General features: G+C 46.2%; 3 protein-coding genes across 9 annotated transcripts; 1 reads left to right on the top strand and 2 right to left on the bottom strand.

Annotated features, from left to right (window-relative positions):
- Positions 1-308: 308 nt before the first annotated feature.
- Positions 309-16,548, top strand: IFT46 (intraflagellar transport 46). 2 transcript variants are annotated; one of them, XM_055423125.2, is made up of 12 exons: positions 309-466; positions 1,418-1,514; positions 2,146-2,225; positions 5,089-5,225; positions 7,130-7,204; positions 7,357-7,450; positions 7,856-7,984; positions 9,036-9,157; positions 9,522-9,588; positions 12,902-12,962; positions 13,246-13,331; positions 14,144-14,436. In XM_055423125.2, the coding sequence occupies exons 3-12, from the start codon at positions 2,181-2,183 to the stop codon at positions 14,237-14,239; spliced, it is 912 nt and encodes a 303-aa protein (XP_055279100.1). In that variant the 5' UTR covers positions 309-466; positions 1,418-1,514; positions 2,146-2,180; the 3' UTR covers positions 14,240-14,436. The 2 variants fall into 2 exon arrangements, with proteins under 2 accessions (XP_055279100.1, XP_055279101.1); XM_055423126.2 differs by lacking the exons at positions 309-466; positions 14,144-14,436 and adding an exon at positions 14,625-16,548 and having other exon boundaries at positions 1,421-1,514.
- TMEM25 (transmembrane protein 25) lies at positions 8,567-21,228 on the bottom strand. Of its 4 annotated transcripts, none has more exons than XM_088842966.1 (9): positions 21,046-21,228; positions 20,448-20,541; positions 19,894-20,205; positions 19,175-19,465; positions 18,841-18,972; positions 18,508-18,538; positions 18,255-18,355; positions 18,027-18,113; positions 8,567-8,975 (listed from the first exon to the last, which is right to left on the bottom strand). In XM_088842966.1, the coding sequence occupies exons 1-9, from the start codon at positions 21,226-21,228 to the stop codon at positions 8,929-8,931; spliced, it is 1,278 nt and encodes a 425-aa protein (XP_088699092.1). In that variant the 3' UTR covers positions 8,567-8,928. The 4 variants fall into 4 exon arrangements, 3 of the variants coding, with proteins under 3 accessions (XP_088699092.1, XP_088699093.1, XP_055279098.1); XM_055423123.2 differs by lacking the exon at positions 8,567-8,975 and adding an exon at positions 16,617-17,886; XM_088842967.1 differs by lacking the exons at positions 8,567-8,975; positions 21,046-21,228 and adding an exon at positions 16,615-17,886 and having other exon boundaries at positions 19,894-20,249; positions 20,438-20,598.
- A 110-nt stretch (positions 21,229-21,338) lies between these two features.
- On the bottom strand, positions 21,339-26,346 carry TTC36 (tetratricopeptide repeat domain 36). Of its 3 annotated transcripts, XM_055423127.2 has the most exons (3): positions 25,786-26,346; positions 24,651-24,839; positions 21,339-21,601 (listed from the first exon to the last, which is right to left on the bottom strand). In XM_055423127.2, exons 1-3 carry the CDS (start codon positions 25,898-25,900, stop codon positions 21,339-21,341), a joined length of 567 nt encoding a protein of 188 aa, XP_055279102.1. In that variant the 5' UTR covers positions 25,901-26,346. The 3 variants fall into 3 exon arrangements, 1 of the variants encoding a protein (XP_055279102.1); XR_016038982.1 differs by lacking the exons at positions 24,651-24,839; positions 25,786-26,346 and adding an exon at positions 23,553-24,300 and having other exon boundaries at positions 21,466-21,601; XR_016038981.1 differs by lacking the exons at positions 24,651-24,839; positions 25,786-26,346 and adding an exon at positions 22,375-24,300 and having other exon boundaries at positions 21,487-21,601.
- Between the last annotated feature and the right edge of the window lie 13 nt (positions 26,347-26,359).

Raw genomic sequence — 26,359 nt, 5'->3', positions numbered from 1 at the left:
CCCAATCCCTCCTAGCATCAGAGTCTTTTCCAGTGAGTCAACTCGTCGAATGAGGTGGCCAAAGTATTGGAGTTTCAGCTTTAGCATAGTCCTTCCAATGAACACCCAGGATTGATCTCCTGACGATCCGAAATTCATCCTTCAGCTTTGCCGCTCCCCGACGCTAGATGCCGCCACAGACGTATTTTTTGAAACTAGCCAAACAGGATCCGGGCCCCTCTTGATCTTCTTGGAGCCTTAGGTGGAAGAGACGTAACGCGCTGGAGTGAAGAGGATCTCACGAGAGTGGAGGAAAGTCTCGCGATCTTTCTTTTTTTTTTTCTTAGCAACTGACAACAGGCCAGTTGCTCCGAGTAGAAGCCGTGGCTCTTTTCCAAGAAGTGGCCAGACCTCAGATTGGAGTGAAACCCCAGTCCTAGGCTGGGGTTCTTTCCATATAGAGGAGACGGATTCAGAGGGGCTACAGGTAATTAGTACTCTTTCTCCTTCCCAAGAGGAATGGGAAGGACTCCCGTTCCGTCTTCCCAACCTCCTGCACCTCTTCCCGTCTTCTTGACAAGTAGTCTCTCTCCTCTTCCTTCACGCCCTCGCCAATCTTTGTTTCCTTTACTCCCCGACAAACTTAAGTGGGATCCGACCTGCAAGACGAGGGTGGGATGGTGGGACAAGGGCGATGGCTTTCGGGATTATTGGATGGGACCAAGAGCCGAGTTTTCCCTCGCTTTGCGGAACGCCCCTCCCGCCCCCCCCCCCACCCCCCGGTAATCCGAGGGACAGAACTTTTTCTAGAGCCTCCGCAGCCTTCCCTGAGAAACGCCGGCAGCCTTGGGACACTGACCGAACCCGAGGAGAGAGCTATTACCTACAGAGGGATGCTGTATTGCCCTCGCGCGCGTATCTTAGCAGCTTTGGATACCTGCTGCAGACTCTGGCTGTCGTTTCTCTCCTCGATTCCCTGGTTCCTCAGGCAGCCTGCCAGCAGTCCCTAAATCAGGGCTGCAGCAAAGTGACTTAACTGAGTGACCTGGGGCCGAGAAGCCTTAAGGAAAGTTTGAATGGGGGGTAAAGTGGAAGTGGAAGTGGAAATGTTAGTCGCTCAGTCGTGTCGGACTCTTCGCGACCTCATTGACTGTAGCCCGCCTGGCTTCTCTGTCCATGGGATTCTCCAGGCAAGAATACTGGAGTGGGTTGCCATGCCCTCCTCCAGGGGAGCTTCCTGACCCAGGGATCGAACCTGTGTCTCCTGCATTGGCAGGCAGATTCTTTATCGTCTAAGCCACCTGGTGGGTAAAGGTTTCAGGTAAAACTGATGTCTTGGGTAAGGAAGAGGAACCATTGCTGGTTTGGAATCCACCTCTCCAGAGAGTGCTTATTGTCCGGTGATAGAAGCTATGTAGTCATACTTCCTTTTGCTTAGACCAAGATTGTTGAAAACCAGACGTATGATGAGCGTCTAGAGATTAACGACTCTGAAGAGGTTGCAAGTATTTATACTCCAACCGCGAAACACAGAGGTAAGAGAGGCATAAAGAGGAAAGAAAAGAAATGGTTGTTTTTTGTTTTGTTTTGCAATTGTAAATCACTGGTTATTAAAAATAAACCAAAACTTGTAAAGTAAAAAACTGATTCAGATTCATACTGGTGACTATTATTTACCAGGAACTAGGTTCTAACCTTCCACGTAAAGTTTTTTTGACTGATCCTTGAAACAATCCTGAGTGACAAATATTACTGACCCCATTGAGAGGTCGGACTACTGACACCCAGAGAGGTTGAATCGTTTTGTCCACGTGATAGAGTTGTCCTTAAACCTAGTCTTCTGACTATAAATCCAGCACTCCTTTTGCTTCACTAGTTACTGACTTTATTTCAACAATAAACTAAGGGCAGATTTTATACTATTTGTGTAATGGCAGATAATCAGTTAGTATTAATATAATGTCTAACCCAATGCCTTAAGCATAATGATACTTAGTGTATCTTGAATTGACAGAGCCATGCTGGAATTCAGTTTCCTATCTTTCAGTTCACTATTCTTATCAATCCTGTTCCATTTAATGGTTACAGCATAAAATATTATAAATGAAAAATATGTCTTTAAAAATCATTTTAACAATAAGCTAATGGGAAAACTTTTCTTCTAAGGAGTTCCTTGTTCCTCGCATCTTTCTCACAAGACTATGGCTGATAACAGCAGTGATGAGTATGAAGATGAAAATAACAAGGTGCAGTATAATCCACAACTTCTTGTGAAATTGCTGCTTTGTGTTTTTTGTAGCTAATTTAAAGTGACACCAATTCAGTAGCAAACATTTCTTGAATACTCACCACTACTGGTTAGGTGCCTTTAAGCTCATGCAGAACAGTCAAGGGCCAAGAACCTTAAGACTGTGATTCTCCTTCAGGAATAAAGGTTATTGTTATAGCTGACTTTTTGGCAAGAGATTTCATATAACACAGTCCAGGGTTTCTGAAACTTTTCTGGTCACGTTAATCAACTGGGGTACTTACTTAAAAAAAAAAATTACCAGTCCCCACCCAGCACTACCTAACTGGATTCTTGAAGATAAAAACCTGAAAATGTAAATATATTTGAGCAAGCACTGCAAATAATTCTTATGATAAAGCAAGTTTGAAATGACTGGTTCTGGCCTTTGTTCATTGTCAACACTTGTGATACTGCCAGTATTTTGTGAAAGAGACTTTAATTTTGAAGTCTTAAGGCCCAGATGTCACTTAATGTTATTTTATGAACCAAGAGAATCACCATTTCTGAAAGAGATGAGAAAATGCCTACAGTTCTAGATGGACGGGGCCTTAAATTTGCACATGTGCACTGCCTAATAGTGCAGTGGTTAGCCTTAGCACATTGTCCAATGCCTATGCTTTAATTATCCTCCAAGAATAGGAGTTTTGAGTACTCAAGTGAAGGAGAACATTCGAAGTAATGCAGAGAGAGAGATGGATTTCATAGGAAGTCTAAAAGGTAATGTTTTGAGATAGCTCTGCTTTGTGACTATGTGCTGTTTGACATCTCACCTACAAAGTAAATTTTTGGCCTTTTGTCTGATATATAAAGTCTTCTGCCTTAGGTCAGAAGTAGTGCAAAGCACTACTTTGAAGAAGCAGACAAAGGTGAACAATTTTCCTAAATTGACCTTCTAATTTTGTGTATTCATCCTGAATTTTTCATCTTTACGTGATATAGTCAATATTAAAGGCTCATTTATCTTTCCAATTTAATATGCACCCAGAATCAGCAAAAAGGATCCACTTTTGAATAATCTTTAAGCTGACAATATTCTTAAAAAGCTTCCCTTGCCAGACTGCTTCCCATGTGACCCAAGAATAATTTGGGCAGATTTTGAATTAGTAAAGAATACTGTGGGAGATCCTTACCAACTGTATACCAGTAAGTTTCTGCAACTGTCATCTATGCCATATATTACATATTAGTTAAAATATATTTCTGTTGATGTGTAATAAATCTATGTTAACGCTTAGAGGAAAATGAAACCAAAAGCTTTTTTTTTGATATCCTATAATATGTCACAATTTTATATGTCAGAAGCCACTTTAATGTAAAAGAATCGTTAAATAATTCTTAAAACTAGAACCAGATATCTCTTAACCTCAGTATAAGTCATATGGAAACTGAGCTTGAAAACCCATTTTTAAAGGGGGCCAGATCTTTTAGATCCTAAGTGAAGGCATACCACAGGCTCCAGGCCCTAGAGGCAAAGACAGGGACCCCCATCCCAACTGCCCTGGCAAGCCCAAGCACCACCAGGCCCCTTCTCATGGGCTTGAGGGGGTGGGATGGTATATTGAGAACCAGAAGCTCAGAAAGGTAGGTCAAAATGCCAAGAACAGAAGTGTCTCTCATCTTGAGATATCAGTTCAGTTCAGTCGCTCAGTCGTGTCTGATTCTTTGTGACCCCAGGGACTGCAGCACGCCAGGCTTCCCTGTCCATCACCAACTCCCAAAGCTTGCTCAAACTCATGTCCATCGAGTCAGTGATGCCAAACAACCATCTCATCCTCTGTCGTCCCCTTCTCCTGCCTTCAGTCTTTCCCAGCATCAGGGTCTTTTCCAATGAGTCAGCTCTTCTCATCAGGTGGCCAACGTATTGGAGTTTCAGCTTCAGCATCAGTCCTTCCAATGAATATTCAGGATGATTTCCTTTAGGATGGACTAGTTGGATCTCCTTGCAGTCCAAGGGACTCTCAAGAGTCTTCTCCAACACCACAGTTCAAAAGCATCAATTCTTCGGCGCTCAGCTTTCTTTATAGTCTCATATCCATACATGACTATCTTGAGATATAAGGTACAGTTATTTTATTTAACTTGTGGGGGAAGGAAGGGAGACCATGAATAGGTCAGATACCCATTGAATGCAAAGGAAAACTCACAGTCTCTGGAACTGCTGGTCAGAATCCAGGCACAGAATTAAGATTTTTCTTCATTAGTTATAAGCAGCTTCCCCTGGGCAGTCTTGCAAATTAAATACTAGATTTCCTCCCTGTGATCTCTGTGTGTTAAGATCCCCTAAAATGTGTCTTCCCCACTTCATCTTCCCCCTTTTTCATCCCAAAATAACTATTTAGAGGTGCTTTCTTCTTCAGAAGTCCCTCAGTTTTAGAGTTGAAGCTGACTGGATAAAGTTTATGCAGAGTTCTCAGGATCTCCTAAGTGAGAGGTAAAAGAGATATGTACTGAATAAAGTATACCCAAGCCTCACACAGATGATTAGACTATGGTTATAGAAAGTGGGGACTCAGTAGCTAAGAAGGAGTGAAGAAGGTTCTCTGGGCCCTTCTGGGGAGGGCTTCCTTCTCTTTCCAGTGAATTGGTGCCAAGTGGGAGGGTTCTCGTTAGAGCGCTAGGCGAGAACTGGGCAAAAGTACATTGGTGGTGGTGGTTTAGTCACTAAGTCGTGTCTGACTCTTGTGACCCCATGGATTGTAACCCAACAGGCTCCTCTGTCAGTGGGATTTTCCAGGCAAGAATACTGGAGTGGGTTGCAATTTCCTTCTCCCAAATTTCTCCTAACTGGAGCTTTCTATGCCTGCCCTGCTTTGTCTCAGGAGAAGAAGAAGACTTCACAGCTGACGCCTCAGCGGGGCTTTAGTGAGAACGATGATGATGACGACGATGATGACTCATCTGAAACTGATTCTGATTCTGATGATGATGATGAAGAGCACGGGGCCCCTCTGGAAGGGTGAGGAGAGCATCCTAGTGAAGGAGGAAACTCCTTCAAAACACTGGACAGGAGGATGTCAGTGAAAAGTGAACTTCTAGCAGCTCCTTTGATCTCCTCTATTTAGGGTTATCAGATGCTCAGAAACCCAACATAATGAGTTTTCCTTCTTTTCTGGCTCCCCTGCCTGAGTCCTGTGATGTAACTATGATGTCACTTGCACTGTCTGAAACATCTGTGGACTCAGGGATTTCATGAGGATTTGCTGAGTCAATTTAACTGATGGTCTCTGACTCCAGGGTGTTTACATTTTAGGGAAGAGAAGATAAATTTATAAATATAAATTTATGTTATAAACTGTATATTAAATATGTACAAGAGAAGATAAAATTATACATCAGAGCAGTTTTTATTTAACGAGGAAAACATCCACGTGCAGGAGCATTTCTATTTTAGGCTCAGATCCTTTTAAAAGGACAGGTAGAGAATAGGGGCGCTCTTCTCCCATGTTGAAGCAAAATGTTCCTGGATGAGGCTTCAGTAAAAATTCTTCTCACCCTGTTCCAGCCCTAGTGCTAATCATGACCCACCCTGGTAGGTTTTAAACAAAGTAAATTCTAAGGCCCATTCATTTAAAATACAATTACTAGTTAAATAAATGATGGTTTAGCCAAATCAGTATAATTCTTCCTAGCCATTAAAAAGTACGAGCCAACACTCTTATGTGGTGGTAAAGAACAATCTTCAAGGGACATTGTTACATTTTAAAAAAGGTATAGAAGTCTTTGTGTTGTGCTAGCATGTGTATCAAACAGATATTACATAAGCTATCTCTAGGCTACACTAGGAACTCATAATACTGATTACTCTTGGGAGGGGAGCATAACTTCCCACTGTATACATTTTGTACCTTTTATTTCCTGTGCATGTATCACTTATTCAATAAGTAGTTTAATAAAAATAAAAATAGTTACATTTTAATTATCCACATGCAGGTAGACACTAAGTAAATTAGGCAAGTGTTTAATACCAGCCTGACTTTTCATGCTTTGCAGTTTACCTATGATCCTGCTTCCATAAATTATAATCTGGGGAAAGGTAGACTTTAAGTAATCTATTTAGTTTTTTTCTTAAGCAACTCTCCCCAGAAGAACCTTAAATAACTTTCCAAGTCACTTATATACTTTGTCAATTCATTGTTGGACACTCATTCATGTCCAACTCTTCTGTGACCCCATGGACTCCAGGCTCCTCTGTCCATAGGATTTTCCAGGAAAGAACACTGGCGTGGATTGCCATTTCCTTCCCCAGGGGATCTTCTCGACCCAGGGATTGAACCTGCATCTCCTGCATTGGCAGGCAGATTATTTCCCATTGAGCCATCTGGGAAGCCATATCAATCCATTACATTTTACTTAATTATAGTCATTAATATGTGCTCTACTATTTTTTTTAATGGTATACATTTCATGTATTAATGCAAGTACTTTTCAATAACTGCAGTGTTCAGCTTAACCTATCTCTCAAGTGTTAGATATTTTATTTGTTTCTAATTTTTTACTTTTATAAATAACACTGAAAAACATCTTTGTACTTTTTTTCTTGGGACAAACCATTTTCATGTCAGAAATTAAGATCTCATTTTATCTTTTCTCTTTATCCCCTTCATTTAAAAAGAAAAAAGGAGAACAATTTCTGCTACACTCTAAAATTTTTAAAAATTATGTTTTGGATTTTCTGTAACTGTTTTTCTTCATTGTCAGAGATAACTGAGAGCTAATTATAAACAGTTTTAAAGTTGCCTTGCAAGCCACTCGGAAGAGGCAGATGTGGGTGGAGCAGAAACTAGGTTTAGAGTCACATGCTCTGTGGCTGAACCCCCCACTCTTCTCTGGCAACCTTGAGCTGTGGTTTCCTTTCCCCAGGGCGTATGATCCTGCAGACTATGAGCATTTGGCAGTTTCTGCTGAGATTAAGGAGCTCTTCCAGTACATCAACAGGTAAGTACCAGGACCTCCCACCATAACCCCCAGCCCTGCCTTGCCCTTTCCTTCTTCTTATTTGAAACATGACCATTCCCCTTAGGTTTTTTTCATTCTGAATAATAAAGTTTCACTGACGGTTTCCACCTTCTCATGGCAATATCTCCTAGGTATACACCACAGTTGATTGACCTGGACCACAAACTGAAGCCTTTCATTCCTGATTTCATCCCAGCTGTTGGGGATATTGATGCATTCTTGAAGGTCAGAACGTCCTAAAAATGACGCCTTAGGTGTTTCTTCTAACTCCTCTATTACTCTAACAGTTAAACTAATTTCCTTGACTAGCAAATAACTACCTTAGTATATATTCTTCATTTCACTGGAATTCTTAACTTGCTCTCAACTCGAAATTATACTCATTGCTAATAGGTAAATAATTGATTATCTCATTATGTGTTAAAAATTTGTCATATATTTGCCTCCTAATTATCCATAACTTCAGCTTTATATTTAAGGTCATGTAATTTTTTCTAGGTAGTATTTTGATACAGCATGATATATAGGCATGCTTTTTAATACTAGTAATAGTAATGAACCAGAAAAATTCTTCCTTAGCTTATTGAAAACAAGTGTGCCTTTTCATGTTCTTACCTTTTTCCTTACCAGGTTCCACGTCCTGATGGAAAGCCTGACAACCTTGGCCTATTGGTATTGGATGAGCCTTCCACAAAGCAGTCAGACCCAACAGTGCTTTCACTGTGGTTAACAGAGAATTCCAAACAGCACAACATCACCGTAAGCTACTGGCCTAGCACAGGCCCCAGCTCAAGGGTGCTGAGAGTAGAAGCCTTGCTAATATTTGAACAGTCGACTTGCTGCCTGTTAAAAGGGATGGCTATGATTTCAGCCAGCCCTATTTTTTAGATAACAGTTGTATTAAAATGTAATTACTATGAAATTCACCTTTTAAAATTGTACAGTTCAGTGATTTTTATTACATTCACGGAGCTAATACCACCATCACCATTATTTAAAAACATTTTCATATTCCAAAAAGAAACCCCTTGTTAATTCCCTAGTGGGGAATTACCCCACTAGGTGGTTAGGGCTCGGCACTGCTGTGGGCCCGGTTCAATCCCTGATCAGAGAACTAAGGTTCTATAAGCTACTCAGTGCAGCCAAAACACAGAAACAAAAACAGACAAAAAGAAACCCTATACCCATTAGTAGTCACTCCTCTCCTCATTCCCCTGCTCCTAAACCCTGGTCACTGCTTCATTCCCTTTTTTATGGCTGAATAATATTCCATTGTATAGGTATATCACACTTTGTCTATGCATTTACCTGTTAATCCCACTTCTATTATGCTTCTATGAACATGTACATGTTTTTGCATGGACATATATTGTTATTTGTCTTGAGTATCTTGGGTATAGATAGAAGCAGGGTTACTGGGCCATATGTAAACTATTTAATATTTTGAGGAACTGCCAAATTCTTTTCCAAAGTGGCTGAATCAATTTATAGTCCCATCATCAATGAATGAGCCTTCCAATCTCTCCACATCCTCACCAACACTTGGTATTGTCTGTCTTTTTTATTCCAGCCATCCTAGTAGGTTGAAATGGTCTCTCAGGTCTCTGTCCTGTTGACTTGCCCCTTTCCCCTGGCTCCAGAAGACTTTATCAGGGTTTTCTATAATCTTCATTTGGCTGCTGGCAAGCTTCTCTTTTCATCAGTTACCTCGAATATGAAATAGCAGTATATGATGATATGATGAGCTTCTCTGTGAAGACAAGGGAGCTACTTCATTGCCATCAGCCTGACTTTCCTGTTATTTTTCTAGCAACATATGAAAGTAAAGAGCCTGGAAGATGCAGAAAAGAATCCCAAAGCCATTGACACATGGATTGAGAGCATCTCTGAGTTACACCGTTCCAAGCCCCCTGCAACTGTGCATTATACCAGGTAAGAAATAGCACATTCTTCACCATAGTAATCATGGTAATCTTCACCACCTAGGAAGTCATTGCTTCTGAGGAGGAGGTGCCAAGATTGGGACATATTTGAAATATATCAACCTCAGGCCGTGTGGATCCTGGCCACTACTGGCTAAGATTACAGACATAAAGATTAAGGTTTACCTGGTATTTTTACTTAGCCAGCTTCTCCAAACCCTAGGTCTTGGGTAAGTTTGGCCCACCCAGTCTGTGTTCTCTTGAAATCCTAATGTGCCCAGGTTGAGAACCTCCCTTCAGCCTAGAATATCATGATGCAAAGATTGCTGATACCAGCCCATGCTTTCTGTTCACATTTGCCTCTATAATTCTAGGCCTATGCCCGATATTGACACACTGATGCAGGAGTGGTCTCCAGAGTTTGAAGAACTTTTGGGAAAGGTGAGTGGAAGGTAGCAGGAGCTTAGAAAGTGTGGCATTCATTCTAGGGACCATGGTTTCTCTCTTCTTGTATTACTATTATCATTAACTTTTAAATTTATGTATAATATAAAATCAGAAACAAACACGTTAAGTGTTGATTAATTTTCACCAATCAAATACCTTTGTGTAACCAACACATCAGATCAAAAAAAACAGAACATTGCTGACACGCTGGAAGCCCCGTCAGGCTTCTATCTCCCAACTTAACTACTATCCTGACTTCTAACAGCACAGGTTTGCCTGTTTTGTATTTTATCTAAATCTAATCATGTTCCTTTGTGTCTTGTTTATTTGCTCATCTGTATTGTTCATCCATGTAGAGATTTATCCATATTGTTTCTTAGACTGTGGTTATACATTTATTCTAATTATGGTATTCCACTGTTTAAATATAGGACAATTTATTTATCCATTTGAGTAGTTACCAGATTTGAGTTGTTATAAATTACTCTGTAATATTATTATACTATTGCTTTGAACACATAACTTTTGGTGAATGTATGTACCTAAAATATTACCACTGTAGACTTACCCTTTCCACAGAGGTATATGTGCTGTTTTGAGTAGCTGATGTCCCATTCCTAATGATCCTAAATTTTTAAAAAGTGCCCAGGAATATATTTAATAAGAAATTGTCAAGACCTTTTTGAAAGCAAATTATACAACTTGAGTGAAGGGCAGGCACAACCTTGCAGTGAATGAGGAGGAAAGCACCATCACTCCTCCCTGGTTCACCATGGCAGTGGGATGCCATTTCAGTTAGGATTTTAACTGCATTTTTTTTTAGAAATTGAAATTTTTGTAACAAAGGTTATCTGAGAGAGTCAACTTGCAAGTCTAATTAAAATTTCAGGGAAAAAATGATGGAGAATTGCCCTGTCAGACATTAGAAAATTATAGAGCTATAGTAGATAATAATGTTCTGGTTAGAAACAGAGCTAGATCAAAAGCACATAGACAACCCAGAAAAAAACCCATGTAAATGTGGAAATTTGCTATATAAGAAGGTTATTTTACTCTTTTTTTGGTCATGCCTCACAGCATGCAAGATCTTAGTTCCCCCACCAGGGATCAAACCCACGCCCCTTGCAGTGGAAACACAGAATTTTAACCACTGGACCATCAAGGATGCCCAAGAAAGATGGTTAAATGATTACAGGTAGAATGGGTTGTGATGAGATTACTGACCAGTCACTTGAGAAAAATAGATCTATGCCTCAACCATATGCATGCTGCTGCCGCTTAGTTGCTTTAGTTGTGTCAGACTCTGTGAGACCTCATAGACTGTAGCCCGCCAGGCTCCTCTGTCTATGGGGATTCTTCAGGCAAAAGTACTAGAGTGGCTTGCCATGCTCTCCTCCAGGGGATCTTCTCGACCCAGGGATTGAACCTGAGTCTGCATTGCAGGCAGATTCTTTACCATTGAGCCATCAGGAAAGCCCCAACCATATGCATACATGAATTCCAAATGAGTTAAACAGATAAAGTAAAAATAAAGCTATTACAAGTACCATTTTTTTATATAGGAGAAATATTCAGTTGTCCAAAAGGTTCGTTCAGGTTTTCCTGTATGATGTTATAGGAAAACCCAAACAATCTTTTGGCCAACCCAATACTTACTACTGTTGGGATGGTGAGGTATTTATTTGCGTAATAAGAATCTTAAAAGTCATGTGGAAAATGTGACAGTTTAGACTCATACAAATAAAAAATTCTAACAGTTACCATAAACAAAGTTTAAAATATGATGGACTGGGAATTTCCTGGTGGTCCAGTGGTTAGGGTTTTGCACTTTCACAGCCAAAGGCACAGGTTCAATCCCTGTTCCAGGAACTAAGCTCCTGAGTGGCATGGCTGAAAAAACAAGTGATGGACCAAGAAGTTACTTACATATATATCTGACAACATTACTATCCAAGCAGAGAGCTTTTGCATGTGTGCTAAGAGATCGAACCTGCATCTCCTGGGGCTTCTGCATTGCAGGCAGACTCTTTACCGCTGAGCTACCAGGGAAGCCCAAAGAGCTCTTACATATCAAGAAAATTGAGCAAAGATGATAACAGGTCCTTCCTGGTCATGGTATTTAAGACTGCTACCCCATGTTCTCCAAGCTCTTTACCTGCTTTTTCTCCATAATACTTACCTTCTGACACATTACATACCTTATTTTGTTTTTTGTTTCTCCCTACTAAAATGTAAGCTAATGAAGACAATTTTTGGGGGATATATGGTTATTGAAAAATTACTGTAAAAAAGCAAAGAATTTGAAAACAATCTCTTTTATCACAGCATTTTAAAGCTGTAGCTGAAGAAAAAAATGTCTGACTAGGGAACTGAATAGACAGATTGTGGTACATCCAGTCAGTGAAATACTCACTTGATGAATTATTTGGCCTTATTTCACTCTGATACAGAGAAGTATCAATTATATGTTGGAAAAAGGATATTGCAGAAGATGATTTTTATAAAATTACACCCTGATTTTTATAAAAAGAGAATAAAAAGTTTTTAAGATGCTAATGGTTTTTAAACTTACAGTATGAACTGGTTTTGATCTGGAGCCTGTCATCTGAGATATCATGTCACTTTTTCTATTCCTGTGGCGTCCAAGGACCATTAGGCCTTGTAACTCCAAGTAACTATAAATACTTGGCCATAACCTGGGTCCAGTTTCTTCTTCACAAATACAGGAAGACTGCATGGCAGTGTATTTTACTTATAAAATATTTTAGCCCTATTATATCTTCTGCTATTTCAGTGGTTAATGAGTATGACCAATTCCATTTTACTGATCAGGGGAAAAAAAAATTGTATTATTTGCTCAGGCTGCCGTAACACAGTACCACAGACTGGGTGGCTTAAGCAAGAGAAATTTATTTTTTCCACACTACTGGAAGTTGGACATCAAACTGTCCACAGAGCTGATTTCTTCTAGAGCCTTGCTCCTTGACTGTCTCTTCCCTGTGTCTTCATGTGGTCTTTCCTCGATGTGTGTCTGTGTCCTAATTTCCTCTTATAAGGATTCTAGTCACTCTGGATTAGGGTTCATCCTAATGACCTCATTTTAACTTATCTCTTTTATGACAATATCTCCAAATACACCACCTGACACACTTGGGGTCGAGACTTTAGCATATAAATTTGAGGAGGACACAATTCAACCCATCACACCCCTTATGCTCGGAGCTCTTTTCCTTCAGAGAAAGGGAATGATGCTAGGATCACTGAAATTTCAGCCTTTTGATTTGGGTCTGTCCCGTGCCTCTCCTAGGTGAGCCTGCCCACAGCAGAGATTGATTGCAGCCTGGCAGAGTACATTGATATGATCTGTGGTAAGCCCTCCCATCCCTTTCGTGGCCCTGTCTTTGGATAAATTCACCGTGGACTGTTGAAAAGACTTTTTTTACTCTGAGTTACAGCCTTTTCTTTAAGCCAGTTATGCTGTTTGGCAGCACTTGAGGGTGGTGTTTGGGTTTTTGTGACTACCTGCTGGGTATTTAACCCTTACAGTTACAGTAACCCATTCCATCTGGGAAGGGACTGGCCACCTAAACATAAATGCCCCATAGTCCCAGGTTTTTGTTTGTTTCTGCTCATGGGAGTTCTCTATTTCAGCCATCCTAGATATCCCTGTCTACAAGAGTCGAATTCAGTCCCTCCATCTGCTCTTTTCCCTCTACTCGGAATTCAAGAACTCACAGGTAAGACCAGCACTAGAGATTAACTTAAGCTGTAGTGACTGCTGTCGCCACTGTCCTCAATATGCTCTGATTCTGCCTGGGACAGTGGAGGAGGCCTCTGCCTGGAGTTATCATTGTGTGTTCGTCGCTTCAGTTGTGTCCAACTCTTTGCGACTCCATGAACTGTAGCCCACCAGGCTCCCCTGTCCATGGTATTCTCCAGGCCAGAATACTGGAGTGGGTTGCCATACCCTCCCCACAATGGAGGGAACTGTGAAGCAGGCAGAGGTGGGGCTTGTAAAGGAAGGGGAAATAGAAGCCATGTGGGCTTTAAGGTAGGTGAGGATCTACAGTGGACACTCAATCTTACAGAACCAAGTGGCCTAATGAAGCAGGAAGCATGGAAAAGAGGAGGTTCATGTTTGAAGGAGGCAGGGCACATTTCTAGCTATTTTTCAAAGACAACACCAAGGAATTGTTTTAGGAGTAGAATTGGGAGAAAAATGGAGTTTAAAGAGTTGTAAAGAGGTTGTGTGTGTGCTAAGCTGCTTTAGTTGTGTCCAGCTCTTTGTGACCCCATGGACTGTAGCCCACCAGGTTCCTCTGTCCATGGGATTCTCCAGGCAAGAATACTAGATGGGTTGCCATGCCCTCTTCCAGGGGATCTTCCCAACCCAGTGATCAAACCCATGTCTCTTACATCTCCTGCATTGGCAGGCAGGTTCTTTACCACTAGAGTCACCTGGGAAGCCCTATGAAGAGGTTAGTTCTTGATAAAATGTCATAACTAGCATATCCCCAAATCCTCCATATTCCCTCCTCTCTCCTCACAGCATTTTAAAGCTCTAGCTGAAGGCAAGACAGCATTCACCCCTCCATCCAACTCCAACTCCCAGGCTGGAGATGCCGAGACGTTAACCTTCAGCTGAGACACCTCCCATGTCGTTCTGTTTCACGGCTGAGCCAGCTCCTCTGCCCCAGCTGAGGAGGGATCACTGTCAGCCTCCTGGCAGCTTTGCCTGCCTCACACCTTGACTCGGGCATGGCGCACATCCTACTACTGTTTCTGCCAGAAAGCACTGCTCCCGGTCATTAAATGGCTAATGCCTGTTTCAGAGCTCCTTCACGCGGGAAGTATGCATTGACACCACTGTGGGGATTTGAGCTAGAAGCACTGGAATTCTTGGGATCCCAGGATGCTCAGGATGGGAGGAAGGCTGAAAAGATCTTTCTGAGATAGCAATAGGATTATTTTCTTTCATTCTTAAAGTCACTTGGCAAAGGTTTTACAAATAAAATGCTTTTACCTTTCAGGTTATCCTGCTGTCCTTTAATACAGAAGAGAGAAGGCAAACTGACCGTAGGCAGAGATGAGAAACTCGGCCTAGAGGCATTCAGTGACTTGCAATTTAAGCTAATCAACCTTCAGAAATAAAATCAAACCCCAATCCTTCAAGGTTGGCAGTAGAGGGGAAACATTTTTCTCCCAGAACCTATTTTTTCTGGGAGTCTCCTACCAGGTAGTGCTGCCGGCCTTACAGGCTGCCTGCCTGTCTGGCCCCAGACAGTCCAGCTGTGGTCTCAGGGAGCCTAGCTACTGCAGCCACCCAGGTGAAAGAGGATGGGGTCTTGGATTAGGGTGGCAGTGGTAAAGGTGGACAGATTGGGGAAATTTTCTGAAGGTTATAGAAGCTGAATTCTACTCAGGGAGACAAATTCTAACAAAGGATGTTAAATACGGGAACTGGTTACAAAAGTGTCTGAAGGGCTGAAGAAACAAAAGGGAGAATGGAGGGTGCTGAAGGAATAAGGGTTTCATATCCACTGCGGGGGCTGGAAACAGAAGAGCTGCCACTGGGGTCAGGACTACCGAGCAGGTCCATAGCCCCTCTTCCCAGGCAACAGCCACCCTCCTCTCTCCCACCCTCTCCTGTGCCCTCTTCCAGGTTTATCCCTCCAAAGCAGAATATTGGAAGTGTCCCGAGCCATTCAGCTTTGGGGCATCTCCTTCTTGTGTGTATATATGTGTCTGTGTGTATACACATAGGCATGCTTGCAGCTCTCATTCTTAAATGTGAATGTATAGTCACTAGGCATTTGAAGAAAGCCAGAAAAAGAGAGATTAAATACAGCAAAGAAAATCAGAGAAACTAAACTTTTTTTAACTATAATATTCATAGAGAAGTAGTTCTCAAATTTGGTTGCATGTTAGAATCAACTGAAGATCTTCTAAAGATAAGTTCCCTCTCCCAGACAATACACCAGACTAATAAAATCACAACCTCTGGAGGTAGGATATAAGAATCTGTATTTTTTAAGCTCTCCAGATTATTTCAATATGCAGATAAATTTGAGAACCACTGTCAAAGAGAGATGAGAAAATACCACATCCATGAAATAAAAGTAGGAGACTTCTAAAAGGAACATATGATACAGCGAGAAGGTACAACAATTATAAACATTTACACACCTAATAACAGACTCTAAGAATATATGAGGCGAAGTTGACAACTGAAGGGAGAAAGAGTTTTACAATAATAGCAAGACACTCTCAGTAAGGGATAGAATGCCCATACTGAAGATAAGTAAGGAAATAGCCTGAACTGCACAATAAACCAACTAGTTCTAATAGACATAAACAGAACTCTAGCCAACAGCAGAGAATACACGTAAGTGCACATGGGACATGTTCCAGGATATGTTAGAGCACAAATTAAGTCTCAACAGACTTTAAAAGGTAGATAGCATACAAAGTACTTTCTCAGACCACCATGAAGAGCAGTTAGAAATCAATGACATAAGGAAAACTGAAAAATTCTGCAGAAATTAAATGATACTCAACCAATGGGGCAAAGAAATCACAAGGGAAATTGGAAAATACTTAGATTCTTAGAGATAAATGAGAACAAAAACACAACATTCCAAAACTTATGGCTACAGCAAAAGCAGTGCTCAGAGGCAATTTATAGTTATAAATGCTTACATGAAAAAAGTACTCAAGGGACTTCCCTTGTGGTCCAGTGGCTAAGACTCCCGAGTTCCCAGTGCAGGGGGCCCAAGTTCGATCCCTGGTTGGGGAACTAAATCTCACATGCCACAAGTAAGAGGGCACAGCCAAATAAAGCAGTAAATTTAAGTACTCAGTCTGGCTTTACTACCTGAGGAATTAGACAAAGAACAAACTAAACTCAAAGCTAGTGGAAGGAAGGAAATAAAGATTAGAGCAGAGATAAATGGAGAATTAAAAAAAATTTTTTTTGAAGGAATGAAACAGACATGTAACATTCACTCAGTCAAGTTTATTGAACCTACTGTGTGCTCAGCACTATCCTTGGCAGTATCGAGAAAAATTATAAAACAAGGTATCAACAAGGGAAAAATATACTTTGCACCCTATTAATTTGCAATCTTTTTCATGTTGCTTTTCAACAGTGTACTTAGGTTGTTCTGGGATATATGATCTCCCCTCCTTTCCCACGTCTCCCTAAGGTTTCCAGCACTGTCAAATTATGTGCTACTGTGACCATCCCCTAAAGAATGGAGGATGGGACAAGAACAGTTTCCTGCTGATGGGGAGGTCAGGGCTAGGCTCCCATGTAAGGGGGAGATATTTTGAGCAGAAACCCATCAACCCCAAGGGCTCAGGGCACTCACAGTGAATCATAAAAGGCCAAACTTGGGAAAGCCACGGGCAGGGCCCAGGGGCCCAGTCACTCCCTTCCCAGGAGATGTGCTTAAAGTGCTACCACTGTAAGAAAACGAGGCATAGCTACATGCAGTCCTGGAGGCACCAGACTTCTCACCTCCTTCTCGTCTCCTGACTTGTGCTGATACCAGGCTCTGACACCACTAGGGCCCAGACCAGTGGGGAAGTCTAGTGCCCAGTGAAGAAGTGAAGGTCCAGCATATAACCTACGATGCCCAAGAGGGGGTGGGCGCAGAGGGGCAGAGAGATGCAGCAAAAAGGACTGGTCTGTGCTTCACCAGCATCCCTGGATCAGGGGTGGGTTCGTGTGGAAAGGGCAGGTTGGTTCTGTAGAGCTAGCAGGGTCCTAAATTTTCCCTGAGGGAACAAAGCTGCATAGCATGTGAAGGAAATCCAGGACGTGCAGGGCCCCCCGCCCCCCCCCCAACCAGGCATGCCCCATGCCTGCTGTACATGGTGCTGAGGAGCACTGGTGCGGGGCAGAGCCGGCCCAAGCCAGCAGGGTCATGCCACGCTTAGATGCTGGCTGACCTCCAGGCACACCTGGACAGACAGCTCCATCCACCTGGGCACAGGCAGTCATGCTGGCCCCCAACTGGAGTCAGAACAGGTCCAGGTCCAGCCAGGAGTAGGTCCAGCTGGCAGCTTGGCCAAGAATACCCATGCCTCCAGGCAAGCAAAAGTGGCAGAGGCATGGCCTCTTCCCATTGGCAACATGGCCAGGCAGAGGATGCCTTAGACGAGGACCAGGAGGATGCCCAGGGGCCAAGAAGGTACCCTCTGTCTTGGCCTCATCTCAGAGCCAGATTTCATCACTGCTCACACTGGACACCCGGTAAATGTAGCCCAGCACTGGGAGGCGGATAAAACCTGCGGGGTCAGAGATCCCAGGAGACTCAGTCACCCTCATTTCTTGGAAGCTGGGATACCACTGTCTGCCCTTGGGGACTCAGAGGCCTTTGGCACACGTGGGAGGGCAAGGGAGCAGGGCAGCAGGCCGCTTTCCCTACCTCGGCTGGTGAGGAGGCCACCAGGCTCTGGGTCCAGAAGGTCTGGCCGGCTGTTGTCCTGAGCCGCCTGTCGGTCCGCTGGTTTCCCTGTGGGGTGACAAAGGGGGTGGTGCCCGGGATGAGGCGTGTGCCCAATGGGGCCTAGCCCCTCCTAAGGTCCAGCGTCTCTTTTTTTTCTCAGAAGCACCTCTGAAGATAAAGCTGGGGCAAACAGCTTGCTGGGTGTACCTCTGCAGTCTGGAGTGAGGTCGTTGAGCTGAAGGTTGGACGGGAGGGACATGTTCTCCCGTGGTAGGCGCACGTTGTTGAGTTTCAGGTTGTTGGAGTCACTACAGGAAGACAAAGGCTCGGATGAGCCCTGGCACCAGTAGGTACAGATTCCTGCTAGAGGCCATTCCAGAACCACCAGAAAGCCCAGGATCCCACCTGTCCCCATGCTGCCTCTCCATCTGGCCCCTCCATGCAGCCCCAGGAGAGTTACCTAGAGATCAGGGATGGGCGCCGGGAGGGGCCTGAGGAGAGAGAGACCACAGCATTGTCTCAGTGCATCCACCAGCTCTGGGCTCTGCCCGCTCCCCTCTCAGGCCCAGGTCCCTCAGGCAAGGGGCCTCTCAGATGACCAGACTGGGTTCTCAGTGCCCAGCACGCTCCCTGGGACGTATGTGGTCTAAACCACGGCCACACCCAGGAAGACCTGTCCTAACACTTGTCAGAGACCTGCCCAGCTCCAGTCGCTGCCCGTGCCCTCACCCCCAACCCTGACCTCATCTCCACACTCCCAGCATCCTCTGTACCCACCTTGCTTTGGCCTTACCTTTGGTCTTCTTCTCTTTCCTGCAGACCAGGCAGGCCACCAAGGTGCTGAATCCCACCAGGGTGCCCAGGGAAAGCCCTCCAGCCACAAGGATGCCCAGCAGTGGCACTTCCACCTGGGTGGCCAGGAGCCCTGCAGGTGGTCCTCTGGTTAGTTCCAAGCGGGCATGACCCCTGACTCAGAGACACCGCAGGTCCCTACTCTGTCTTCTTTGCCCAAGGTGGCTGGGGACGGCTTTCATGAGAACTCACCCAAAAGACAAGTCTTCCCATTTCTGTACCATGACCCCACACCCACCCAAGGCTCTGCTGGGCCCGTGGCTGGCAGTGCTCACCTGGGGCTGGAAGCGAGGCACTGGTGACACCCACATCATTCACGGCCACCACTGAGAGGTTGTGTGGCAGGCTGCGGAGCTGCAGCTGCACGGTGTGGTTGGTGAGCCAGGGGTAGTTCTGGGCATCCAGCACCAGGAAGTCTGAGGTGTTGACAGTCACTGGCCCATCCTGGTCGATCCAGGTCACGTTGGCAGGCGGGTTGGCACGCACGAGGGCAAAGAGGATGACCAGAAGGCCCGGGCCCTGAGCTTCCTGGTACTTGGCCCCAACCTGAGCAATCTCCGGTTTAACTGGTGCAAAGCAGAGACCACTATGTTCCCACCTCAGCCCCTTGCTTGCCTTGCCCTTTCTTCCCAAACCCAGAAGGTAGCCAGGGGCCTGGACCTCTCCTTGGGGGGCACCAGGAAAAAGGATGGCTGGGTCTGCCAGAGGTAGCATTTCATAACGGCATAAACACTAGAACTAAACGTCCAGAATCCTGACTCTGCTACTTACCAGCTCTCTGACCCGGGCAGATTGCTTAACCTCTCTGTGCCTCAGTTTTCTGATTTATAATATGGGGACAATAGCAATTAACTCAGGATTGTTGTGAGAATAAAGTGAGTTAATATTTGCAAAGTGCTTAAGTGTTAAAAACATCCTAGCAAACTGCCTGCCTGGTGGCTGTTGGGAGTCCCTGGGCAGAGAACCCCTCTCTGTCCACCCAAGGGGCACTCACATTGCACATTGAGAATGACGGACGCATTGGCCGACTGGCCACTGCCTGGGTCCTGCAAGGAGCAGTTGAGTTCATGCTGGGCCCGCTGGGCAGTGACAGTGAAAGTGCTGGTGCCTCCAGAGAAGGCCTCCCTGCCCACACTCAGCAGTCTCGAGGTGCTGGCCTCCTGCAGCTGTCCATCCAGGTACCAGGCCAATCGAGGGGTGCCAAGTCCCCCTGCCACTCGGCAGGTGAAGGCATGGCGTTCATTCTCTCGAAGTGCCCGCTCTGCCCAGGTCTGACCATCAATCTGTGGCGCCAGCTCCCCCCAACCTAGAACATAGTGGAGTCTGGGGAGAGCTGGTGGAGGGTTAGCACTGTTGTGACCCTGGTGAGATCCAGTTCCAGAGGGCCCTGAGTTCTCTCATCAGGGACTGGCTGGACCTTGGTAGGTGGATGAGAAGAGCCCAGTTCTGGTGCCTAAAGTGGGTACCCAAACTGAAGATGCAGGGAAGGAGGGGAGAGACAGGGACTTGACCCCATAAACACATGCCAAGGGATGAACAGGGGTGTACCTGAGCTCAGAAGGGCCAGCAGGAGCAGAAGTGTGTGCGGGAGGGTAGCTGGCCATGGGGGCAGTGCCATGGTGGCCCAGGCCCAGGCCCCAGGCTGCCGAGAGAAGGGGACGGGCCTCGATGTTAGTATCCAGGTGAGAGCAGGCAAGCTTTAGTAACTCCTCCAGGAATTTACTCTCAGAAACAAAAATGAACCATGCAAGGAAAGGCAAATGTAGAATGATCCACAGTGGTGAAGGCAAAGATCAAGCCCCAAGGTCCAAACCCAGGCTGGCAAGTACCTGTACACCCTGTGGGCGCAGAATTGAATCCTGACTCCAAGGGACAGACACATGCTCGCAGGTACACAGAAACAACCAGCAACCGTGCAGCCCGCACCAGGCCAAAACACACACCACACACACACACACACACACACACACACGCAAACACTCGGGTATACGCACCCCTCCCCAAAAGGGACCGTCCTTCTCCCGACCCCGGCTCTCTCCTGCCCGCTTCCCTCTCCCATCTACACCCGAAGAGAAGGTGATCCAGGACGCAGGAGTAGAGAAGCATCCCCGCTCCCGCCTCCGCCCAGCCTTCCTGGGCGGCTCACCTGGCTCACTCCCCGAGCGCAGCCAGAGCGACTGCTCAGGTCTGCGGAGCACCGCAGTCCGCCGCAGGGGCCGGGGCTGCGCCAGGCAGGGCCAATCGATGCCCGATCTCGGCCGGACGGGCCCTTCCTCCAGGGCGGCTGATCCGGGACCGCCTCGCGCGCAGGGGACCCTTGAGCGCTCATCCCTGCGAGGGATGGCGAGCGGACGCGGACACAGGCGGGGGCTGGGCGAACCGACAGCTTTATTGGTTACTGGCGCATCCCCAGCTCCTCGCCCTCCAGCCCAACAGCGCTCAGCGCCCGTCGCGGGGCCGGCGCAGCTGCCCCATCACGTCAGCCAGCATGCGGTTGCACAGCGCCGCGTACGGGTTGAGCAGCACCAGCTGGCGGCGCGCAAACGGGCTGCCCAGCCGCGCCGCCCGCTCGAAGTCTCTGCGGGCGTCGTCGTCCCGGCCCTGCAGCCGCGCCACGAGCCCGCGCTGCACAAAGCCCTGGCGGGCGGTGCGACCCCGGCCGCCGCTCAGCGCCAGCGCGCGCTCCAGGTCCTCCAGGGCGCCTGCGGGACGGACGGACGGATGGGCAGGGGTCAGAGCCGCGGCCAGCAAGATCCGCCCCGAGTGCAGTCTCTGGGGCTCTGCCATTTACATTGCGCCCGCACACGACCCTCGAGATCGGTATTGTTATTCCCGTTACTCAGAGATAGACTGGAAGAGTGGGCAAAACTCGGCCTAGACTGCAGTTAGTGGCAGAATTGGGACTGAAGTCCAGGTCTCACCTTGTCCGTATTATTTTCCACCATCTGATACATCAAAACAGGGGTGGTCACTGTATTATGAATCTGCTCTTGTTGCCTGGCACAAAGCAGGTGGTTTCTTCCACACATACATTAAAATTCTACCCTGTGCCAGGTGACTGACTCTGAATCCCAGGGTCCAAAAGCATTAGTATTAACTGACAACCATAAGTCCGTTTTTTGTTTCTTTTTTTCCTTTTTGTCCGCACCAGGCGGTATTCGAGATCTTAATTCCCTGAGTAGGGATTGAACTCATGCGCCTTCAGTGGAAGCGCAGAGTCTGGACCATTGGACCACCAGGGAAGTCGCTCGCTGACGTTTTTTCCCCCTTTAATGTGTATTTTTATGTATGTATTTGGCTGTGCCGGGTCTTAGTTGTAGCATGTGGGATCTAATTTTCTCACCAGGGATTGAACCTGGGTCCTGGGCATTGGGAGCACATAGTCTTAGCAACTGGATCACCGGAGACAGCCTTCTCTAACTTTTCAAGACATTTCTGTCTTTTCCACTGTATGCCTTAAAATAGCTTCTCTCACCTGTGTTCTCTACTGACTGTCTCTCATTATTTCCATGGTCTTCCTTATTTTGTATCTAATTTTCTTTGAAGGAGGTCTTGGAGCCAGAGCTGGCCTGCAGCACTTTTATTTTTGTCACCCTTGTAAATACTTGGCTTCTTAGGCATCAGAGCTCTGAACTCAGACTCAGGGTCAGTTGGTACCCACTGTAGGTCCCCCGAGCTGCATTTGTTCTGGGCTCTGCTTCCATTCACTCCTGTCCTCTGGTCTATAGAGCCTGTCAGGGCAGGGCGCTCGGGGAGTGCCAGCAGCATCCTACACCGAGGCTGATCTCCCCCAGCCTCTGTGGTTTGGTCCCCAGAACGCAGCAGGGGCTCTGTTCCCTACCGTAACTGGTCAGCTGAGCAGCTCTCTAATCATAGCATTTGTTGATTTCCCTCAGAGGAGCTGGTCTGGAGGAATTGAAGGCCTCCAGGCACAAACCCCTTGGATGCTCTCTGGGGTTCTGGTCAGTAGGCTTTTTCCCCAGAGGCCTTTATGGCCCTGCTCTGCCAAACTGGTGGCAGACAAGCCTGGGAAAGGGGCCCTCAGAGTTCCCCGATATTCTCAGAATGGAGTCCAACCTCCCTAGCCTGGCATTCCTGGCCCCAGGAACACCTCCACTACCACAAGTCCCCTAGTAGTTCCCTACTACACTTCTGTGGTCTGCTCTTCAGTAACTCCTGGTGTTTTCAAGACAGAGTTCGACCTTGGCCCCTTATTACCAGTTCCTCACTCTCTTGGCCTCTGTTTACCTCTCCAGGCTCTGAAGAGACTCCATCCTTCCAGCCCTCCCTTTCCAGCCAGAGTAGAGATCTGAAGCTCCCTGTACCTGTCTGTGACTTCTGGACTTCTACAGGCCATGCCTTCTCACACTCGCTGCCCTCCAACCAGCTAACTCCTGCTCATCTTCAAAACTCACCCCTCAGGAACAAACCCCAAGCTGAACTCCCTCAGCTTGTTATGTGGCTATTAGGTTTGTGTGTCTGTCCTGCCTTCTAGGCTGAGCTTCATGAAAAGCAGTATCACGTGGGGATTAAGCCCTGCCACCTGAACCAAATCCCAGCTTTGCCACTTCTCAGCTATATGACTAGCAAGCTATTTTACTTAACTTCCAAGGTTCAGTGTATCATCTGTCTAATGTAGACAAGAGCATGCACCTTTTTAGGGTTGTCATGCTGCTGCTGCTGCTGCGTCACTTCAGTCGTGTCCGACTCTGTGTGACCCCATAGACGGAAGCCCACCAGGCTCCCCTGTCCCTGGGATTCTCCAGGCAAGAACATTGGAGTGGGTTGCCATTTCCTTCTCCAGTGTGTGAAAGTGGAAAGTGAAAAGTGAAAGTGAAGTTGCTCAGTTGTGTCCGACCCTTAGCGACCCCACGGACTGCAGCCTACCAGGCTCCTCCATCCATGGGATTTTCTAGGCAATAGTACTGGAGTGGCTTGCCATTGCCTTCTCCGAGGGTTGTCATGAGGGCTAAACAAATGACAGCTAACATGTAAAGTGCTCAGTCAGGGGACTTCCCTGGTGGTCCAGTGGTTAAGACTTTGCACTTCCACTGCAGGGGGAATGAGTTTGATCTCTGGTCAGGGAACTAAGATCCCATATGCCACAGGGTATGGCCAAAAAAGAAATAAATTTTAAAAACCTTTATTATTTTTAAAACAGGACTTCCCGAGTGGTTCAGTCCCCTTCCAATGCAGGGGCTGGGGGTTTGATCCCTGGTCAGGGAACTAAGATCCCACATGCCATGGGGCAACTAAGCCCGTGCGCCAAACTATTAATAGAAATAGTTGTGCCACAGCAAAGACCCAGTGCAAACCAAAAAAAACCCCAAAACACCCCAAAAATGGAATCTCTGAATCCATGATTAAAGAGGAAGGACAAGATACATCTTGTATAGCACAATGATGTTGGTTAACAGATTTAGAGAGAAGGAGAATAAAGCTACCATTAAGAAAATACATACAGGTGCTTAGTGCCTGGCACATAGTAATTGCTATGAGAGTCCTCAGCACCAGCCCCACTACTACAATATAGACTCTCATTAAATGTTGTAAATAAACAGACTATAGTCTCTCTGACTCTCACAATATCCCCAAGAGATTAGCAGGGCCCATAATGTATCTGAGTAGGAACCTAGGTTCCAGAGGGGCTCGGTGACTTCCCACACTCCATGTCCAAGCCCCATGGCCACGCCATCTATGGTCTGTGTCCTCCCAGACCTCCGACGCAGGCTCCAGGGGCCCTCCCCTCACCGGCCACATCTCCTTGGAGGCGCCGGGCCTGGGCTCGGTTATTGTAGGCTGAGGCCCTCCCAGGCAACAGGTTGATGGCTTGGTCAAACCTCTCCAGGGCTGTGCTGAGGTCTCCAGCCTCGGCTGCGATCACTGCCTGCAGCTCCAGGGCCTTGGACTGCTCCAGCTGTGCTCGCGGGAAAACTTCATCTGTGCCAGGGAGGGAGCCAGGAGGAGACAGCCGTGTGGTTGGCAGCAGGAAGCAACAGTCCCCTTGGGCTTTGGAAACCTGGGACATGAGCCAGGGCTGACCAAGCAGGGTGTACGTCACTACAATCAGATGCAGTGTTTGGGGCAGGGGGAGCAGAGGTCACTGAGGCAGAACCCTGGCACTGCTTAGTTCCAAAGAGACCTGGAAAGTGGTCTTGGTTGGCTCCCCAGTGCCAAAAGAATGAAAATCAAACTCTCTAGCCTGAAGCTAAATGACTGGTTGAAAGCCACACCCCCCAGAAGTTGCACAGATTGGTTTGGAACCCAGGTCTTTCTGACTCATTAGTCTGTCCCCATTTCTACTGCATTGCTTCCAACAGGAAGCCCTCCATGATACAGGGTCATGAAAACCATTTCCAATGTTTCTCTCAGCTTTTCAGCCTAAAGTTTCATTACGATGTAGGCTTTGCTCCTTTAGAAACAAAAGAGCATCAAAACTTCTGGATGGTGACAGTCCCTCTTAGGGGCCAGTGGAAAAGCCAGTGAGCACATTCAAGCCCTTAGCATTAGCTCAGGGCTTGGCATTTAAAGGTGACACTGAATGCTTGCTTAGTTGAAACTGGTTAGCTGAGCTACCCCCTGCCCTGTTTCTGTCTTCCATGCTGTGGAGGGTAATACCCCTTGTTCTGACAAAGGTATGTGAATTTCACATGGCCCTGCTCCCCGCCACCACAATTAAACTTGGGGCAGGGTTGGAGGACAAACCCTGGCTTTCTCCTCTGGGCCCAGTGACTCTTGCCAAGCTTCCATCAGTGCACTGAGGATCAGCAGTCATCATCCAAGTGTTGGGGAATGAGGAGCCTTGTAAGACCACCTACTTCTGCCACCCCAGTGAGGTAGCAGACCAGCCAATGTGGAGAGCTGGATTCCAAGGTCAAATACTCACCTTCGTCTACTTCCTTCTCTGCTTCCTCTCCCAGGTCCAACCCAACAATATCTCCAAATGGGGAGTCGGGGTTGAAGATGGCCTGCAAGACGGCCTGATCATTTGGAGTCCCCATGGTATTCAACTCCCAGATGAAAAAGGTGACTGACAATGAGGGAAAGAAAACAGGGCTGAGGGCTGAGCCTCTTGCCAGTTTTAAGCCTCTACCTGATCCAGAGGGAGGAGGTCTGTTTGAGGACCAGCCCCCAGGAGGAGTGTTGTCCAGTCTTCGGCTGGAGTGTAAACTCAACCCCCTTCAGCCTGGGGACAGTGACCCTGGCTTGGCCGAATATTTACAAATATTTCTCAACTGCTTCTCTACCCCCACCCCAGTCTGAGGGAGAAACAGAAAAAGTAAATCTCCATTTCAGCTTTAAGGTGGAGTGGAGCCAAGAGAGAGGGTACTGTCCATCTCCCTGAAATGCTTTCTGTATACTCAGATTTAGGAAGAAATCGTTAGAAGCCAATGCCTGACTGCCTGTGGATGAAGACGGGGTATTTGCAGGAAGTAAATAGTAAAACCTTTTGTTCTCTT

This window comes from Moschus berezovskii, chromosome 14 (genome assembly GCF_049115385.1).
Source record: "Moschus berezovskii isolate FMDL1 chromosome 14, NW_MosBer_1.0, whole genome shotgun sequence".
NCBI lineage: Eukaryota > Metazoa > Chordata > Mammalia > Artiodactyla > Moschidae > Moschus > Moschus berezovskii.
The sequence above is the reverse complement of the archived record's forward strand: the minus strand, read 5'-3'. Positions and strand labels throughout refer to the sequence as shown.

Excerpts from the sequence above, each read along its gene's own strand:
- IFT46 (XM_055423125.2), top strand. The coding sequence starts at position 2,181 with ATGGCTGATAACAGCAGTGATGAGTATGAAGATGAAAATAACAAG. Across the intron at positions 5,226-7,129 it reads CACGGGGCCCCTCTGGAAGG|GGCGTATGATCCTGCAGACT; the intron begins GTGAGGAGAGCA and ends TCCTTTCCCCAG. Across the intron at positions 7,451-7,855 it reads ATATTGATGCATTCTTGAAG|GTTCCACGTCCTGATGGAAA; the intron begins GTCAGAACGTCC and ends TTTCCTTACCAG.
- TMEM25 (XM_055423123.2), bottom strand. The coding sequence starts at position 21,228 with ATGAGCGCTCAAGGGTCCCCTGCGCGCGAGGCGGTCCCGGATCAGCCG. Across the intron at positions 20,206-20,447 it reads GCTGGCCCTTCTGAGCTCAG|GTTGGGGGGAGCTGGCGCCA; the intron begins GTACACCCCTGT and ends ACTATGTTCTAG. Across the intron at positions 19,466-19,893 it reads CGTCATTCTCAATGTGCAAT|TTAAACCGGAGATTGCTCAG; the intron begins GTGAGTGCCCCT and ends GCTTTGCACCAG.
- TTC36 (XM_055423127.2), bottom strand. The coding sequence starts at position 25,900 with ATGGGGACTCCAAATGATCAGGCCGTCTTGCAGGCCATCTTCAACCCC. Across the intron at positions 24,840-25,785 it reads AGAGAAGGAAGTAGACGAAG|ATGAAGTTTTCCCGCGAGCA; the intron begins GTGAGTATTTGA and ends TCCCTGGCACAG. Across the intron at positions 21,602-24,650 it reads CCTCCAAGGAGATGTGGCCG|GCGCCCTGGAGGACCTGGAG; the intron begins GTGAGGGGAGGG and ends TCCGTCCCGCAG.